The 17,167-nt window shown below is 46.5% G+C and overlaps 1 protein-coding gene across 6 annotated transcripts in view; it reads right to left on the bottom strand.

Annotated features, from left to right (window-relative positions):
• The window catches only part of LOC135921011 (uncharacterized), a 58,858-nt gene that overhangs the window by 18,972 nt on the left and 22,719 nt on the right, over positions 1–17,167 (bottom strand). For all 6 annotated transcript variants that reach the window (XM_065455311.1, XM_065455335.1, XM_065455329.1 and 3 more), the window contains exon 7: positions 3,854–4,016. In XM_065455311.1, the coding sequence (XP_065311383.1) occupies positions 3,854–4,016 (163 nt within the window). The remainder of the gene's footprint in view (positions 1–3,853; positions 4,017–17,167) is intronic.

Genomic DNA, 17,167 nt, shown 5'->3' on the forward strand with positions numbered 1-17,167 from the left:
CACATTATAGCATCTAACCTAATGGATTACCTAGAATCAATCAATTTTTTTTACCCTTTACAACACGGTTTTCGTAAATGTTTGTCTTGCGAAACTCAACTTGCCGAATTTACCCACGACCTACTACTACACATGGACGATCACCTTCAAATAGATGCAATTTTTCTAGATTTTTCTAAGGCCTTTGACCGCGTGTCTCACAACCATCTCCTTGCAAAGTTATCCTCTCTCGGTATCCGCCCCGAGATTATCAAATGGATTGAAAATTTTTTAACAGGACGCGTTCAGTTTACATATGCTAACAATTTTCAGTCAACCCTTACCAGTGTAACTTCCGGGGTTCCCCAAGGCGCAGGTTTATCTCCTCTATTGTTTTTGATTTACATAAATGACCTTCCCACTAACATATCAACGAAGCTGCGGCTTTTCGCAGACGATTGCGTTCTTTATAACCCCCTTCATACATCTAACGACACAATCGCCCTACAACACGACCTTGATACTATCGCTTCTTGGTGCGAAAAATGGCACATGCCTCTTAACCTCACTAAATGCAAGGTAATATCTTTCACGCGCAAACACACCACCGTACACCACACTTATCGCATTAACTCTGTTCCTATTGATCACACGTTACTTACAAATATCTAGGAGTTCATATGACGCCATCACTTTCATGGGTGAAACATATCCAAACAAGCTTCACGCACACTAGGGTATTTGGGGTATACCCTAGTGGGTATACCCCAAAGCACCCTAGGGTTCGCACCCTAGGGTATACCCTAGTGTGCGAAGCTTCACGCACACTAGGGTATTTACGACGTAACCTAAAATCTGCATCGTCTGAAATAAAACAACTAGCATATTTAACGTATGTGCGACCCAAACTTGAGTACGCATCATCTATCTGGCATCCCTCACAAGCTTATCTCGCCGATGACTTAGAAGCCATACAAAACCGCGCTGCTCGCTTCATTACGTCACAATATTCTAGACATATCAGCGTAACCACCTTAAAACAAACTTTGTCTCTGCCATTGCTTGCTTCACGGCGCGTAACTTCTCGTCTTTGCCTTCTTCACACTTTCTTTTACTTCACCCATTCAGGACACGCCCTCTTAAAACGCCCGTTTAGAACATCATCCCGTTTATCTCATAGTCGCCCCTTGGCGGCGATAAAGTGCCGGACGACGGCGATGAGCAGCTCATTCTTCCCCCATGCCATAACACTTTGGAACGCACTCCCGGATCACATTGTTTCGTGCAGTGATCGCAAAATATTCCGTGAAAAACTAAACGATTTTGATAATGCCAACATAACCACATGAATACCACATCTATTTATTTATCACCTTGTTGTTATTGTGTATATGTTCCACCTTCTTCTTTTTTGAAATTTTCTTTTTATATACCTATTACAACTAATGTGCACTTTATTATGTAACTTTCTTATGAAGCTGTTTTACTTTGATGCACGCCCCCCCTTATGTAATGCCTTCGGGCCCTTAAGGTTGAATAAATGAAATGAAATTGACAATATCTTGAGCGTTCGCTAAAGAGGTCGAAAGCGAAAGTCTGCGTGCTTGCGAGACATTCATTCAATTTACATTCTCATTCGCATGCGTTGTTACTTCTTATTGCTTGCTTTCTCCCACCAAAGGTCGTGGGTTCGAGTGCCTTAACTGAGGTTACCTTGACTGTACTTTAACTTTGCCATATCTAACGATTGGAGGGTGCGAATCTCTTCAAAGGTGGTGAGTTCGAGCACCTTAGTTAGATGTATGACGATTAACTGTGCCTTAATTAACTTCTTATCAACAAAGCTTACACCCGAGGGCTCGACTCCCACCGAAAGTCGTGGTTTCCATTGGCTGATTTATTTTCGTCTCTTTATGAGATGGTGTGTGGCGTCGAAGCCAGCTGTAGAAGGCAACGACGAACGCGCGAAGAGTGGCACGACCGCGAATCTGCGACCGCGTGATTTTTTTGTGCCTTTCTTGCCGACGACGCGTTCTCGCTGAGAGACTTTGAAGTCCGATTGAACGATGAGACGTATAAGGCCTTCGCCTTAACAAAAACGACCCCTGATTAGCACCCATGTTTCCACGAACTGATACCTGTAAGTCCAGTTTTTTGTCCCCAAGACTGCGATAGAGTAGAATGCCTTGCCGTGGAAGATGTATGCTTCTAATGACATTGCAGAAGCGCTTGAAGATTACGTGAAGTAGTAAAGGCAAGGCGCAGAAGACCAGGACTCCAGAAGAAGAACACAAACGACTGGACCGGCGCCTCTGTGTTCTTCTCGAGTCCTGGTCTTCTGCGCCTTGCCTTTATAACTTCAAGCATGAACCAACTAGCCCAAGCAAGAGTTTTACTTGAAGATTACGTCTTCATTCTTTAACGGTATAATGAATTGTACTGTTTTTGCGCTGTTAAGTATTTTTTTGTTTGGTCTTTTTGGCATTACAGAAGAACGTTCGACCTATTATTCGATGTTTTATAGTGCATTGAAGTGTTTTCACGTTGTAATTCATGTAACGCTTTATTTTTTTGGACCTTTCTGGAAAACGTTCGAATTGTTTGCGATGATTTATAGTGTATTCTACTCTACTTAAAATGTTCTCGTATATTTCTTTTTTTCCTCTCCTTCTTAACTTTAACTATTGGTTCACAGTATGTATAAACAAAAAGTAATAAAATAAATCAAGCACTCTTTGTACTCGAAGCATGGGGCATTTAAAGCAAGGCGTCAAATTTTTCTCTGCTATATCCCCTTCTAATATTTTCGCAGCCATTACTGAAACCGCTTATACAGGCAATAAGCAATCTGAGCAGCGCGTGCGTGGCTGTCGCATTGAGTTCTCCTTCAGGCAATCATTGCAGTTAGCTGCATTTTGCATGTTCAATACTGCTACAACAATCGGTTACCAGCTGCGTTAGATGAGCGCCTATGCAGTTAACTTGAAAGCCCAAGGTGACGCTTTCGATTACGGCCGTGGTGACCCGATTCCTTCAAGGGCGGTGGGCGAGAACGCTCGTGTACCGCGCAGTTTGTGAATTTAAAAGCAGCTCAGGTGGCGAAATTTGCTCTAGAGTTTCCCACTACGGCAAGCCTTGTAGTCCGATCGTAATTCTTGCTCGTAAAACTGCGGAACGTTACATTTAAGAGCAGTCAACAAATTCTTTACCTCGTAACCACCCCGGACTTCTGAACTAAAATGCATGTCAAACGCTGAAATGCTCATCAAAAAAATTATCAACTCAGTGAACCGAGTTGAGTGGAATTTATTGAAATGGGGAGAGTATGCTCAGTCCTACTTTCTCTAGCAGGTTCTTTCTGTCTAAGGGCAAGGAACATTTTACGAAAATTCCTGTGCTTCGCTAGCTTAAAAAGAAAGACATACTGCAGGGCAAAACTTAAGATACGCAAGTCTACACCAAAGTGGAGGTCGCGGTTCGGTAAAGTACATCTGCTAGAGAATGTAAAGCATGCAAATTGGAAATATAAGTTGACAGGCTACGTGGAAAGTACATTTCAGAGTGGAATGTTCTTTTTCTCCTTAGGTGTTTTAGTAGGCGTAGTTTACACCATTGTGATACTGTTTCATGTTACATAATCCATAAGGTTCATTCTATCAAGCTTTATTACTTTTGAATTTCACAATGAAAAAGAAGCTTGCATAAATAAAATTAGTTCCCGAACTGGTTTGATCAATTAAACTCTCTCAGACTCAGTGTGGTGTTTTTCGACAAAAAGAATTTATCCCTCGACAGGAATTTAGATAGAAGATCCGCTGGTAATGTTTCTGCTTAAGTTTGAGCAATAAAAAGAAGGAAAACTAACGAGACTTACCAGCAGTTGGGTCCATAGTTCTGATGCCAGCGCCGGGTCGCTAAATGAGCGGATGTTGTTTTGAAGCGATGCATAGTGGGAACATTTGTAAGTGTTCCACATATCCTCGGTAATTACTCTCCTCTTATCTTCATTGTCGAATATCGATAACATGTTACTGGCACTAAATGAAAAGTGACAAAATTCAGATCTATAAATGTGGCGCGATACGTGCAAACTTGCAAATAAATCTGAAAGAGCGATAATTTATCCGAAGTTCTTTTTCATAGAATAAACGAAATTGATAAATATTAACCTGTGGCAGATAGCACACTTTTAATCATTCCACCAGACTGACGTAATGGTTTTGCATAAACCCGCAAGGTGGAGGTAAGTGATTCATAAAGAGAAAACGAGACATCCACCTAATCATAGATATAGCTACTAACAAAAACCATAACGATTCCTCGAGAGAAATGCCTCGAATTTGATGACCAATTCGTCCTAGCCCGGCACCCAAACCTTGCGCGCCGCTGTTCCGGGGCAGCCGCTCTGCCATCTGAGGTAAACAGCCGGCAAGCAGATGGCAGGTTGAAGTCGCACTTCAAGCGTTTGACGTAATAACTTTGCGAAAACCCGCAAGGTGCAAAAAAGTAATTAACAAAGGGAAAATGAGTAGTAATTGCTACGATTGGGTAGATGTTTCATTTTCCGTGTATTAATTTCCACTAGATTGCTGGAATAAGTGGGTATTGCTTGCTAAATACATCGAAGTTCATAGTGTACGAGATAACGGCCCTTCGTTCCTCACTGCCTGGCTATCTTTCAACCGCGTCGTGCGCTGCCGTCCGATCAGATAAATCCGACCGCCTCCATCTTCTTAAGAGATGACCGTCAAGGAGGCCCTCGACAACGCCATACTACTTGCTATTTGGAAACATTGGTTGCGCTTTTTAGACAATCACAAGGAAGGAGGACAGGACAGGCGCAGGCGCCTGTCCTGTCCTTCTTCCTTGTGATTGCCTAAAAAGCGCAACCAATGTTTCCAATTACAATGAACCAACTTGCCCAACAACGCATTCTGCCTTACTACTTGCTGAAGCAAAGTTTGACGCCCCCATGTTACTCACAGCTATCGCGTCGAACGTTGCTGTCGGAGCAGTACTGCAGAATTTCATCGATAGTGTTTGACAGCCGGTCGCTTTTTTTTACGGAAGACCCCGCCACTTGAGAGCCTTTACTGCGTCTCGGTTCCCAATCTGCTGCAGGCCTAATTGCGGGAAGCATTTGCGCCTCTTGCACGAGGGGAAATAATTTACTACCCTTATGTACAAGACGCTCACGCACGCTCCTGCAACTACCACGTCCATCCACACTTCCCGTAAGACGCACCAACACACCTGCACTTCAGAATCCACAAGTGAAATCTGACGACACCTCAGTGGGATGGACAAACCCATTGTGACATCCTTTCCTAGTAAAATGTCAGCGTGACTGTTGACTGGCGTCCACCGGGGGATTTAGAATTCACGGCTACGCAACCATGAGCGAACAACTGACACACTGACTCCAGCACAATTTAATGGAATTCAAGGACGAAAGTGTTCCCAGCTGCGCAGCTACCTTGGTTTGTGACACCTCTACCGATTGCGTCCCCCTTATCTCTCAGCATCGTTTCGTTGCCACCTCTTTGACATTGCACTCCTTGCACCATGGTGTCCATGCAACTGCGCTACTCGTAATACGTGATGCCTATGACCGCACGACTGCTCACGTCGGTTGCTGGACACGCTGTTTCCAGCGACAGCAAGCCCAGGTCTAACGACACACAATGACTGTCATCGGTACTTTCAGGCCTTCTGATTGCCGCTTCAGCGAACCTACACCTTCGTCTGGTTGACCCATTGCCTCCATCCATGAACGTCTGGTTCTTCAACTGGTCGTGGTTCTTTGTTCTTGAACCAGTAACGCTCAGGATGCATTATCGGTCCATGCGTTTGCCTGAAGTTCTACCACTCAATGACATCACGTCGGAACCAATCACCCCTGGACACGGCACGGTGCCGCTCAATCGCTTCCGAGTTCGCACAAATATTACCTCGAATCGCAGTTGATAGTAAGTTCATCTCCGCGCTCATCCACACTTTGACCATAGAGTAACATGGCAAACGACATCAGTGGGCATTTGAACCGTTTCGCGGCCGAGGTATGGAGATTCGCCGCTTTCGCTAGGTAGCAGAGCACACCAAGTTGCCGCCGCTGGGGCCATGGCTAACAGCTGGACAGGCGGCACGAATCCACATGGCCAAGCCCAGTCAGGTGCTGTCGCAGAGCTCGCGGCGTCGTTATTCTCTCAAATGCTCCCGAGAATCGTTGTTGGATTCTTCTGCCAGCGTGTAACACTACTACTTCGTCGCCGTTTCATAGTAAGGCCGCCGGAAGTTCTTTTGCATGTTAAAGACTTGTCTTCGTATTTCGTCATGCCATGGGGCATTGACGAGTGAAGGACATGGTGGCCTTAAAGCCGTGAACAGTTGCTGCCCATTAGCAACGTTGAATTTCGTTTTGCATTCTTTTTTTATCATGGGCAGCAATGAGGGATGACGCCAGTGAAAAGAGCGACGCGGCAGCATTCCAGCTGCAGGTACGTTTGAAACACTTACAAGTTATAAATTAAATTGGTTTGTTGACAAATGCGGCCTACGAACAGATGCCATTCGGTGCAGAGAACCTATTCAAGAAGGTTATGGACAGCGACTTGGTCGCCATTTTTGCAGAAGCAATGTGACTATTACAAGAGTTGTCCACGTGGGATATTTGAAGTATAGCAATATTGTGCACGATCTGAACCTATGTAAAAGGCTAGATGCGTTCAAGCGTTGTTGGCTGTTTTGCATAGGGTTGAAGATACGTGTTTTCGTGTTTTGATTGTGCATGGAGACCTTACCACAGAAAGTTACTTGTTTCTTAGCATTTGTAACAATGCTTTCTCGTCTTTTGATCAGAAAAATATGCATTATAGGAAGGAATGCAGGATTTCTTTAAAAAGCTTTGACGGCTCAAGCATTGCTTACACGAAGGAACGCAGCATGTACATATTATAGCTCTGAAGACTCCAGTTTTGCTTACCTTCCGCCTTTCATTCTACGTATGGGAGGAATCTCCACTATTCCTTCCTCAATATACACTCTGCAGTCAAAGGACATCATGCATATTCAATGATAAATTTCCAAGTGTCAGATGGCGATTGCCATGCTTCGAAGACAGCCTGTTAAGACCCCCAACACAGTCGAAGTGCTTAACTGACTGAGATGCCAATACCTTGCAGCTGTTTAGGGAGGGACTCACTGGAATACATATTCGAGATTAGCATGTTAGTGCCTGCCCAGTTATTTTGGTAGCCATTTTGTTTTGGCACGCAACCATTGGCACAACTTTGCTAGCTTAATTCACCCTCCTTCGTAGAAGTACAAGGAAAACCGTCATATCTGCTACTTCCTAAACAATCTCAGTTTGAATAAATTATTTGCTGGCTTGCCTGTGCATGTTTTTTTTTCATTCTCTGGATAGTTGGAACATGTTTTGTGTGTGTAGTTATGCTTGTGTAACGTTTACCGCCATTACGACATTAATTTCCGACTATTCTACATTACTTGCATTTCACTGTTTTTTCCAGTTTTCATGCGTCTGCCACTGTTCTCACGATGTTCCTGCGAAAAGTTGTTGTCTATGTTTCTGTGTTCTTGGCTGTCCAGCAGGATGATTGATATTGGAGGAGCATTGGACATTTATTTACGACAGTCCTTTTTCGTGTGAGTTAGAAGTAGTACAATGCCACAAATGGTAAAGTTCTACTTCCTCAGCCAGAAGTTGCATGATACTTGCTCTCTAAATTACGACTTCAAACATAACAAATATGAATTCAAATACGACTAACATAAAGTGAAACACCTTTGTGCACTCGTTGTCGCAACAAATAAGTAGCCACACAAGCGCCTGCATCCAATCCCTCGATTTATCTCGCGTTATTGGTCACTGGTCACAAGAAAGGAATAATAAATGAAATGAAAGTGAAATCTTGGCCTCAGAGATACGGCGACGTGCGGCAACAATCTGGGAGGCTGTTGCGTTTCGCCGATTCCGCAAGGTGCACTCAGAGCCAATGTCGGCCGCAGGCACCTACGGGTGTGTCCACTCTTTACGTTTATAATGTCACAGACGTTGATACTGTCACCTAGTAGTGACAATGAAGAAAACAGTCGAGATGCTGTGAACGACAAAACTAACTTTTTTTATTGGGCGAACCTATGCCCACAAAAAGAAATCATACTCAAAGCACAACGATAGTGGCGAACACAGTAGGCGATCGCCGAAATCAGACCTGCGGGGCAAGTGCGTTGGCTTTTCTATATAAGTTATCAAAGATTCCAGAATATTCGCTCGGGCCTGCGTGTTTTCCAGAAAGTTCTATGGAATTTGCGTGGCGCATACAATCACATTACACAAGGTTTAATGACAACAGACAGCGGATAGAACCCTCGATAACATTCAAGAAAGTTACGATGCATGTAGGCGCGCCCTGCGCTGATCGTTAGCATATTTTAGAAGGTCAAACGCGGTCCCCCAATAACGACAAATGAGCACACGTGTTAATGCAATGGAGGGAGCACCTACAGTTCATCCCGCTCAGATCTAGCAGCGTGCCTGACGAGTGCTGCCGTTCAGCGAATCTTGTTTTCCGCACCATTCTAAATCTACCTGGCTACTGAGTTCTCTGACCTGTGGGTTGCCCCATCAGTCGATGTAGGAGGCCTCAAGGGTGCCATACGCGTCGTTTATACAGCTCTGTAGAACATACACAACAGCCATTTATCAAAGGTGCTTTATTGTACGAATGTTCCTGTGGTACAAAATGCGATCAGGCCACCACTGCCGGCGCCCTTTGAAGGACCCTTCAGAGCCGCAAACCGTTGTCCCAAGCGCTTTACCTTCCTACGCAAAGGTCTCAAAGACAGCGTCTCCCTTGGTAGAATTAAGCCGACCTTCCTTGATACTGACGTCAATCCGAGAGTCGAAAACGGGTCCGTGACAATTGGGCGCAAGTTTTGCCACAACGCAGCAGTCACCAGCCCAGCGCCTTTAGGGATTCATCGTGCACTTGGCCATTTCCTCGCAGGATGGAACAAGGTTGGGGGAGAGGGGGGCTACGCAGAGCCGGAACTGCAATTTTGACGATGAAGTTTAAGTTGAGCCTCCGCATGCTCAATCCAGCTGGAACGCGGCAGATCCTCTGGGCATCTCCATAACAGCGCCAACAGCGAATAGCGGGTGGTTTCGTCCATTCCAAAAGGGATTCAATACGTGTGTGAGCCAAAGCGATAGATACATCGTACCGGAAAGTGTTTACTAATTGAGATTTTAACCGATTACTAACCCCATATATAGCAAATTGCCAATTGTATCCAATGAGTTTCATAGGTATATGCACTTGGAATGAATTCTGAGCTTAACACCGCTTTCGAAATATGAGCCTTCAGACATGCAGCGCTGTTGCTGTGCCTACGTTGTTTAGCAAAACGACCTTTTATACATTCAAGCAGACAAATAACCGGAGCATCAATAAATCTCGTTGTATACTTTGGGAATGAGCACATTGATACTGGTGCTATCCTGCGAATTACAAGAGGATAGGCCTTGGAAGCTCGCCGGCTACCATTCATGAATTGCAAGATGGACAGTAAAGACAGTTAGAAATTTATGTAATGGTATTACAGTGGCCCAAGTGCAATAATAAAAATAGTCGAGTTCAGGGATCTCAATATCATATATCATATATATATATATATGTATATATATATATATATATATATATATATATATATAGATCTTTTATTGATGGTTTTAAGTCACTCAGGCCTAGTTCCTTCCTCTGCTGCCGGGTCGGACACAGCTCCAGCCACTATCGCTACCACTAGTACTCTTCTCCGAGAGCATATTGAGTTGAGACGTGTACTTGTTTATCGTGTGGCCGAGCTTCATCGCCGAACAACTGCTATCGCTCAGCGCAGGGCGCACATGAATGTATCGGAAGTTTCAGCAGTGTTGTTAATTGTTCTTCTATACACTGTCTGTTGTCCTTGACCCCTTGTGTAAACTGATTTCATGTATGCGCGACGCTAATAGTGTAGAACTTTCCGGGAAACACGCGAGCACCAGCAATTACCCTGGAACCTACGATTGCTGATGTATGAAAGCCTACGCTTATTATCCGCTGATCCGATTTCGACGAGCACCGACTGGCTTCGCCGCTGCCGCTTTGCATTTAGTGTATCTTGGTTTTGTGGGCACAGGTCACCCAATGAGATCTTCACCCAACTACAGTCTTCGACGACGATACGTGGAACACTAGCCTGGCGACCGTGTTTAAGTTTGGACGCCTATAGGCCGACGAGGACTTAGCAAGAAGCTTTCGCACCGCTATTTCGAACGCTACCATTTAACCCGACGCATTGGCGCACTGCAATGTGAGGTTGTGCCAGATGGCATTGCGCAATCATATCGCCACCGCTAACGACCTGAAATACACCATGTTGTGCGAATTAAACCAGCACTAACGAACTTTGGTACTTCGCATAAGTGAACTTTGGTCTTTGGATGCGTTTCTTTGTTGTTTTGTTAATTTTTCTTGAATAATTGTGCTTTTCTTTTTCGCTCTCCTTTTATGTTTGTAGAATAGGAACGATGCGCTCTAAGAGGGGGGCATTGCCAGGTGCACTTTTTCATCAGGCGACGGCGTTTCACCCTATAACAAATGTTATCGCTGAGTGCAAGGCGTCCCTACATGTATCGAAGTTTCTGGAACATTATCAATTGTTATAGCCGCTGTCTGTTGTCACCGAACCCTTGGTAATCTGATTTAATGTATGCGGGCACGAAGAATGGCGTAGAACTTTCTGGAAGACCCGCGAGCACCAGCGATTACTTTGGAACCTTCAATAACTTATAACTGAATAACTGAATGAGCAGCTGCGCTCGATCATCTGGTCATATTTGGACGATCGCCGACCGCGTTCGCCACTTTCGCTGTGGATTGAGTGCACTTTTCTTTTGCGGGCACAAGTTCGGCAAATAAAAAGTTAGTTTCGTAATTTTGTCGCTTTCTTCACCTTCACTACACTCTTAGGCAAAGTTACACCCTTTGGCTTGCCCCTTCTGCCACACAACAATAATCGTTATCTGCCTTGATGCGTTTCCTTTCTTTAACGCTGCGAGCCCGGAACATTCCAGTAACGAACGGTACGCGCGTTATCAGAAGGGGCACTACAAAGGGTGTAAACTGTTTTATGCTGATAACGCACGTGCCGGTCGTTACTGGAAAGTTCCGGGCTCGCAGCGTTAAAGAAAGGAAACGCATCAAGGCAGATAACGATTATTGTTGTGTGGCAGAAGGGGCAAGCCAAAGGGTTTAACTTTGCCTAAGAGTGTACTACGTGATGGTATGGTAACGAACGCTCCAAACGTGAACGTCATCCACTTTGTCTTTGCTTTGTGCCACCCAATGCCAACCTTGCTACTCAGAGGAAAAGCCTCAGCCATTCGCCTTCGCGCCGACACCGTACGTCCCGTTCACCTGCATATCGACGACCTCCGTCGCCACCCTACTGCAGTCGCTTCCCGGAAGATTAAAGAATGGAGTTCGTGTTCCTGAAGGTGAAGCTGAACTGACCACCTGAATTTCAAAACCTCTGTTGACCCATGGTCCCACACGCAACCTAATCGCAGTTATTTTTGTTATTTCTGTTCGAGCTCTTGTTGATGCTGGAGCTCAAGATTCAATAACGCGCTATGATCTGCATAGCCCTCTCTGTAAAGGTCTAACACTTGCTAACTGCCTGTTGTGCCAGTAACCAATGGAAGCATGACAGCCGTGACTGGAATGTGCAGTGTCTGTCTTATCATGGGTCTCCCAACATCAGTTTGCTTCTTTGTTCTCCCCCAGTGTCTTTATGAAGTGATCATAGGAATTGACTTCATGGCAGTAAATTTTGTGCTTATCTTCTCTACTGCTGGTATTCTCTACCTTGAACAATACCCGCTGGCCTGCCGATGCTGCCGCATATCAGTTTCTCCTTCGTAGTGTCAAATTTGTTCGTCTGGAAACTACTACTCTGGCCTACTTCAGCGCGTACCCTTTCCTGCCCCTTCTTGACGACCAATACGTAGCATCATTGATTCATGATGTCGTCATTAGCAGTCGCATAGCGCTTCCAAGAGCCTTCGTCAGTGTCACCGGCTATCGTGCCTGGCTTCCCCTTTAGAACTTTGGGTCCACTGTGCAAGTACTTAGTCAAGGTCCCTCGCTCGCCATACTGTCCTGACTGGAAGACGGTATCATTTCGGCTTTAAATGCTGATTGCAGGTGCGATGCTGTTGAAACTTCTGTGCCAACCATCTCGTGTTCAGGACAATTTGCGAAAATATCTTCCGATCTAGGCCATACCTATGTTCCCGCTCTAACAAGTCTACAGGTTTTTACCACGATTTATTTGCTTTTAGATATCATCCGTTGGTCGTCCTTGTGTTTCCACCTATGTTATATACACTAGCGATGCCTCTCTTATTCACCGACGGCCTAAGCGCATGCCAGCATTTAAACGGCAAGTCATATAAACAAAGGTGCAAGAACGATCTCCAAAGACATCATTGAGCCCTGCGGTCACTGGGCATCACCCGTCGTCCTGGTTTGAAAGAAGGACAATACTTTGAGGTGTTGTGCTGGTTGACGCAACCTGAACAAGATTAGGAAAAATGATGTGTACACTCTTCCAGGTATCGATGACGCGTGAACTGATTACATTTTTGGAGTTGTTTCTATTCGATCGATTTACGTTATGGTTACTCGCAAATTGCAGTCGATGAAAAGGATTGCCAGAAAACCGTGTTTGTTTCTCAAGATGAAGTGTACCACTTGAAGTCAACGCCTTTAAGACTGTTTTACGCTCCTGCAACAACCGAATGCATGATGGACACCCTTCGACACGGAATCATGTGCCACACATTCCTATGCTATCTTGACGACGTGATTGTCTTTTCAGCTACATTTGACAGGCCTCTCCAACGACTTTCAGTGATTCTATATATTTTCCAACGCACTGGCCAGCAGCTTAGTTATGTTATATCCGCAGTAGCCATAATAAAAGGGGTTCGGAACACGGAACGGAGCTTATTTAAGAGGACCTTGCGCGCAGCGCCGTCCGAAGTCATCTCCAGTTACTCTCTTTCGCGCCTGCTCTTTATGTCTCTCCAGGTGCCGGCGACGAGCGCAGAGTCTGGAGACGGGGAGAAGGTGCGTCATTGGTGCGAGAGGAATTAGGGTAGCTTGTTAACATAAAAAGTCCTCCCCCTTAGTTCTACTTTTGTCTGTGGTCTGGAGGGCTTCGCTGTCATGTCTACTTTCGTTGAGGGTACGCATTGTTGTCTGGATCGCAACTGTGGCTGGTTTTCTCCGCCGGATCCGATGGCTGTGTCGGAAATGTCGGTTCAGGGGCGTCATCTTCTTTGATGATAGCCATATTGAAAAACGCCTGAGGAGGGCTGTCTTTGACGGTGTCAGACGGTGGGGAATGTTGCTGCTAAGCGGCGTAGCTGATTGAGGTATAGGCGGGTAACCGTCCCGTTGACGTCGACCATCCAAGAACTCAGGTCGATGCGCTTATACAGGATAGCGGAGACCCACGCGTGCTCTTGTTGAAACTGGTGGGCAAGCACTTGTTCATTCTCGAGTTTCCTGCAGCGCAGAGCGTCTTGGATTCCTGGAGCGACCTTTGAAAGAGGTTGCGGCAGAAGAGCCGAGATGTGCGTTCGAAGCTCGCGGGAGAACATTATCTGCGCGGGGCTCTGGCCCTTGGTATTCTGCACGGCTGTGTGCTGCTTCAACAGAAAGCGTGCAGTGCGCCGCTGTAGTAGCCCTGTAGGGTGTCTCTCGAGAGCGCGTTTTCCCTCTGCAACGTAGCGCTCAGCCTGTCCGTTTGTGGCTGGGTGGTACGAAGCAGGTGTTACCACAGTGATCTCGTTGTCACTGCATAATTTATTTCTGTCGACACGAATGCGGTTCCGTTGTCTGACACCACTTTCTAGGGCGGCCCAAACGTTGCAAACACTGAACGTAGGGCTTCGACGAAATATATCGATTTTGAATTCTTGTTGCGGCCAACTTGAACTAAGTTACTGTAGGCGGCCACAACCAACCGAAATGTGGACCCGTTAAGTGGGCATGCGAAATCGAGGTGCAGGGTGTGCCAAGGTGTGTTCGGTCTGTGAAAATCCGGAACTGGGGCTCGTGGCAGAGCGCGTTGAATGCTCAGGCAAGCTGTGCACTGTGCCGCCAGCGCCTTGATATCCTTGTCTATTCCCGGTCGTCACATGTAGCTGCAGGCGCACTCCTCCATTTCGACCATGCCTCTGTGTCCGGCGTGGATGAGAGCCGTGGGTTGTTGACGAATTGGGCTTGGAGTGAGAACTCGTGATCCTAGCGTGATAACGCTACGATGGCAGCTGAACTCCGTAGCTCTCTGGCGAATAGCGTTGAAGTTGTCTACTTTGAGTTTTTGAACCCTGCCTTCCTGTAGATCTCTGTACAGCGTGGACAACGTCGGGTCATGTTGTGTGGCCGATGAGAGCATGTTGGCTGTTAGCGGAGGCCTTGGTAGCGCTTCGAACATCAACACACAAGTAACTTGAGGCTGGTCCTCCATTGTTTTGCTGAGGGGTAGACGAATCTGCGCGTCGCTGTTTTGGGTCTTGCTTCCGGGGAGGTACACGCGATCGTAGTCATGCGCCGACATCTTAATGCACCATCTGACCATACGGGAAGACAGCGTCTGCGGAGTCTGCTTCTGCAGCCGCAGGATGCCCAAAAGTGGTCGGTGATCGGTCAGAATGGCCACGTTAGAATGGCGTCTGGCAACGATATGTTGATGAAAATGGGTGGCATCATAGACGATGGCCAGTCCTTCACGATCGAGCTGAGAATAATTGCGTTCTGCAGGTGATAGCGTGCGGGAAGTGAAGGCAATCGCTGCTTCTCTACCTCGATCATCTCTTTGTGAGAGAACTGCACACACCCGTAGGGTGACGTCTTCCAAGCTGATAGTTAAGGCAACGTCTCATCGTAGTGCCTGTGCACTGCACTGTCACGGAACAGATCTTTCAAGGCTTTAAATCCTTTCTTATGGCGTGGCGACCAATTCGAGGGAACTTCATGTTTCAGCAGGCTGTAAAGGTCGTTGGCCACTGTTGATTGTTGTTATATGAACCGTTCATAGAACGTTAGGCGCCCAAGGGAAAGTTGTAGCTCCTGCTTGTTAGCTGGAGCTTTTTCATCCGCTATGTCCCGAACCTTGTTTCTGGTGGAGTGAATGCCCTTAGGATCGATCAGGTGACCAAAAAATTCACGTTGGGCCCCGCGAAGCAATCGTTATTTATTCTCACGAGGAGGTTAGCGCTAGCACGCCTTTCCAAAACATTTTCTAAGCGAGCTGCATGTTTTTCACTGGTTCTTGATTACTGATCACTGATGACTACATAGTTAAAGTAGCCGCACACGCGAGGAGTAAAGTTTTTCTTCCTCCACGTGGTTCTTCTGTCTTGGTGTTTTAGTTCGTTCTCGGCTTTCCTAAGCCACTGCACTGTTCTCAGCTTCGGTATTCCGGGACTAAAGATGCTGGATGTCAATAATCTAAACTGAATTTATTTGAAGGCACGCATTAGCGGTTACACTCAGTATACATTAAACAATGAAAACGGGTTCACATTTACCAATGTGGCTAAGCAAGGCCTCGAAGCAGGCCGTCGCTGTCTCGCGGTCCATCGTCTCTGAAGCCTCAGGTCACACTACCCGCTCAGCCGCGCACATTCTTACCCCCAGCCGCGGGACCATGACCGGGCTGCGAAACTCGAACCGGTGGTGGCCGCCGCTCGAACCCCCTCGCGGCGCCTCTGCCCGAGGCAAATACTCCCCAAAGACTCCGTTCTCCAGATGCCGCTACAGTGGCTCGCTGCACGATTTATAGCGCTCGCGAAAACCAGTGCGCGAGAACCCCTGCCACTCCCTTTTTCGCCGAACAGCGTCCAACCCACGCCTTCCCAAAGTAGGCGCTCTCTGGAAGCGGCCTGGGTACAAGCCAACCACACAACATTGCAATGGGACAGATACACAAACACAGAGTGGACCCCAGAGAAGTCGAGCAAGCACGCACTTCAACCAAACAAAAAGAATGCACACATGAGCTCAACCAAGGCGAACATTCACAACGACCTCACACCCCGCACCCAAGACCGTTATTACAATCGTACTGTTTGTAATGCACGATTAACTTTAGGCGTCGTCATGAATGATGCATACACACAAGTGGAAACAATACCACAAAAGGGAAACAATAACTTAGAAGTGAGCATTTGACTACATGAAAGCACTCTTGGGAGCATGAAAGATTTCAGTATGAAAGATAAACGACGACATTGAATACGGCATATATGCGCACCGCTACCTTAACAACAGAAACACACCGTAATGACATAATATTAAGCACTGCTAAGTATGTACATTCCATGTCAACGCACATATAGTCTCTCCGGGTGACTCCCGGGCTTAGCGCCAAGAGACCACTGGGTGAAGTACTCTTGCATTTCGTCCCCTGCCCACCTTTCCTCAGACTCCCAATCGGCTCTCATCAGACGCGATAACGCATCGGCATTCGCGTGCTTCGTGCCCTTTCTGTGGCTGACGGTGACATTGTACCGTTGTAGTGCCAGCGCCCAGCGGACAAGCTTCGCGCCCCCGGAGTGCGTAGTAGTTACGTAGGTTAGGGGGTTGTGATCAGACACGATATTTCTCCGGGCGTCGTATACCCGCGTGTCGAATTCACGAAGGGCCCAGGTTACAGCAAACGCCTCCCTTTCTATGGTTGCCCATCTCAGCTGAGGAAGGAAGGGAAAAGTGGAGAAGGAAGGCAGGGAGAATAACCAGTTTAGCTTAACCGGTTTGCTACCCTACACATGGGAGCGGGTTGGGGGATGAAAGATGGGGAGAAGAGATAGAGAGCACATAACACGGCACGCACATATGCATATGTGCGTGTCAACTCGCATATGCCCGGTCCGCCTCCACGCCCCAGGGAATCTGATTCGGCACTTTTCTTCCTTTCTGTTCAGTTAGTCGTTTAGCAATTTACGCGCAATCTCTTACATAAATTCTGTGATACACACAGAGACCCAAAACGCTCCTGAGTTCACGCTTTGTTCGTGGTCTCTGTAGCTCCTTGTTGGCCCAAACTT

This window comes from Dermacentor albipictus, chromosome 8 (genome assembly GCF_038994185.2).
Source record: "Dermacentor albipictus isolate Rhodes 1998 colony chromosome 8, USDA_Dalb.pri_finalv2, whole genome shotgun sequence".
NCBI lineage: Eukaryota > Metazoa > Arthropoda > Arachnida > Ixodida > Ixodidae > Dermacentor > Dermacentor albipictus.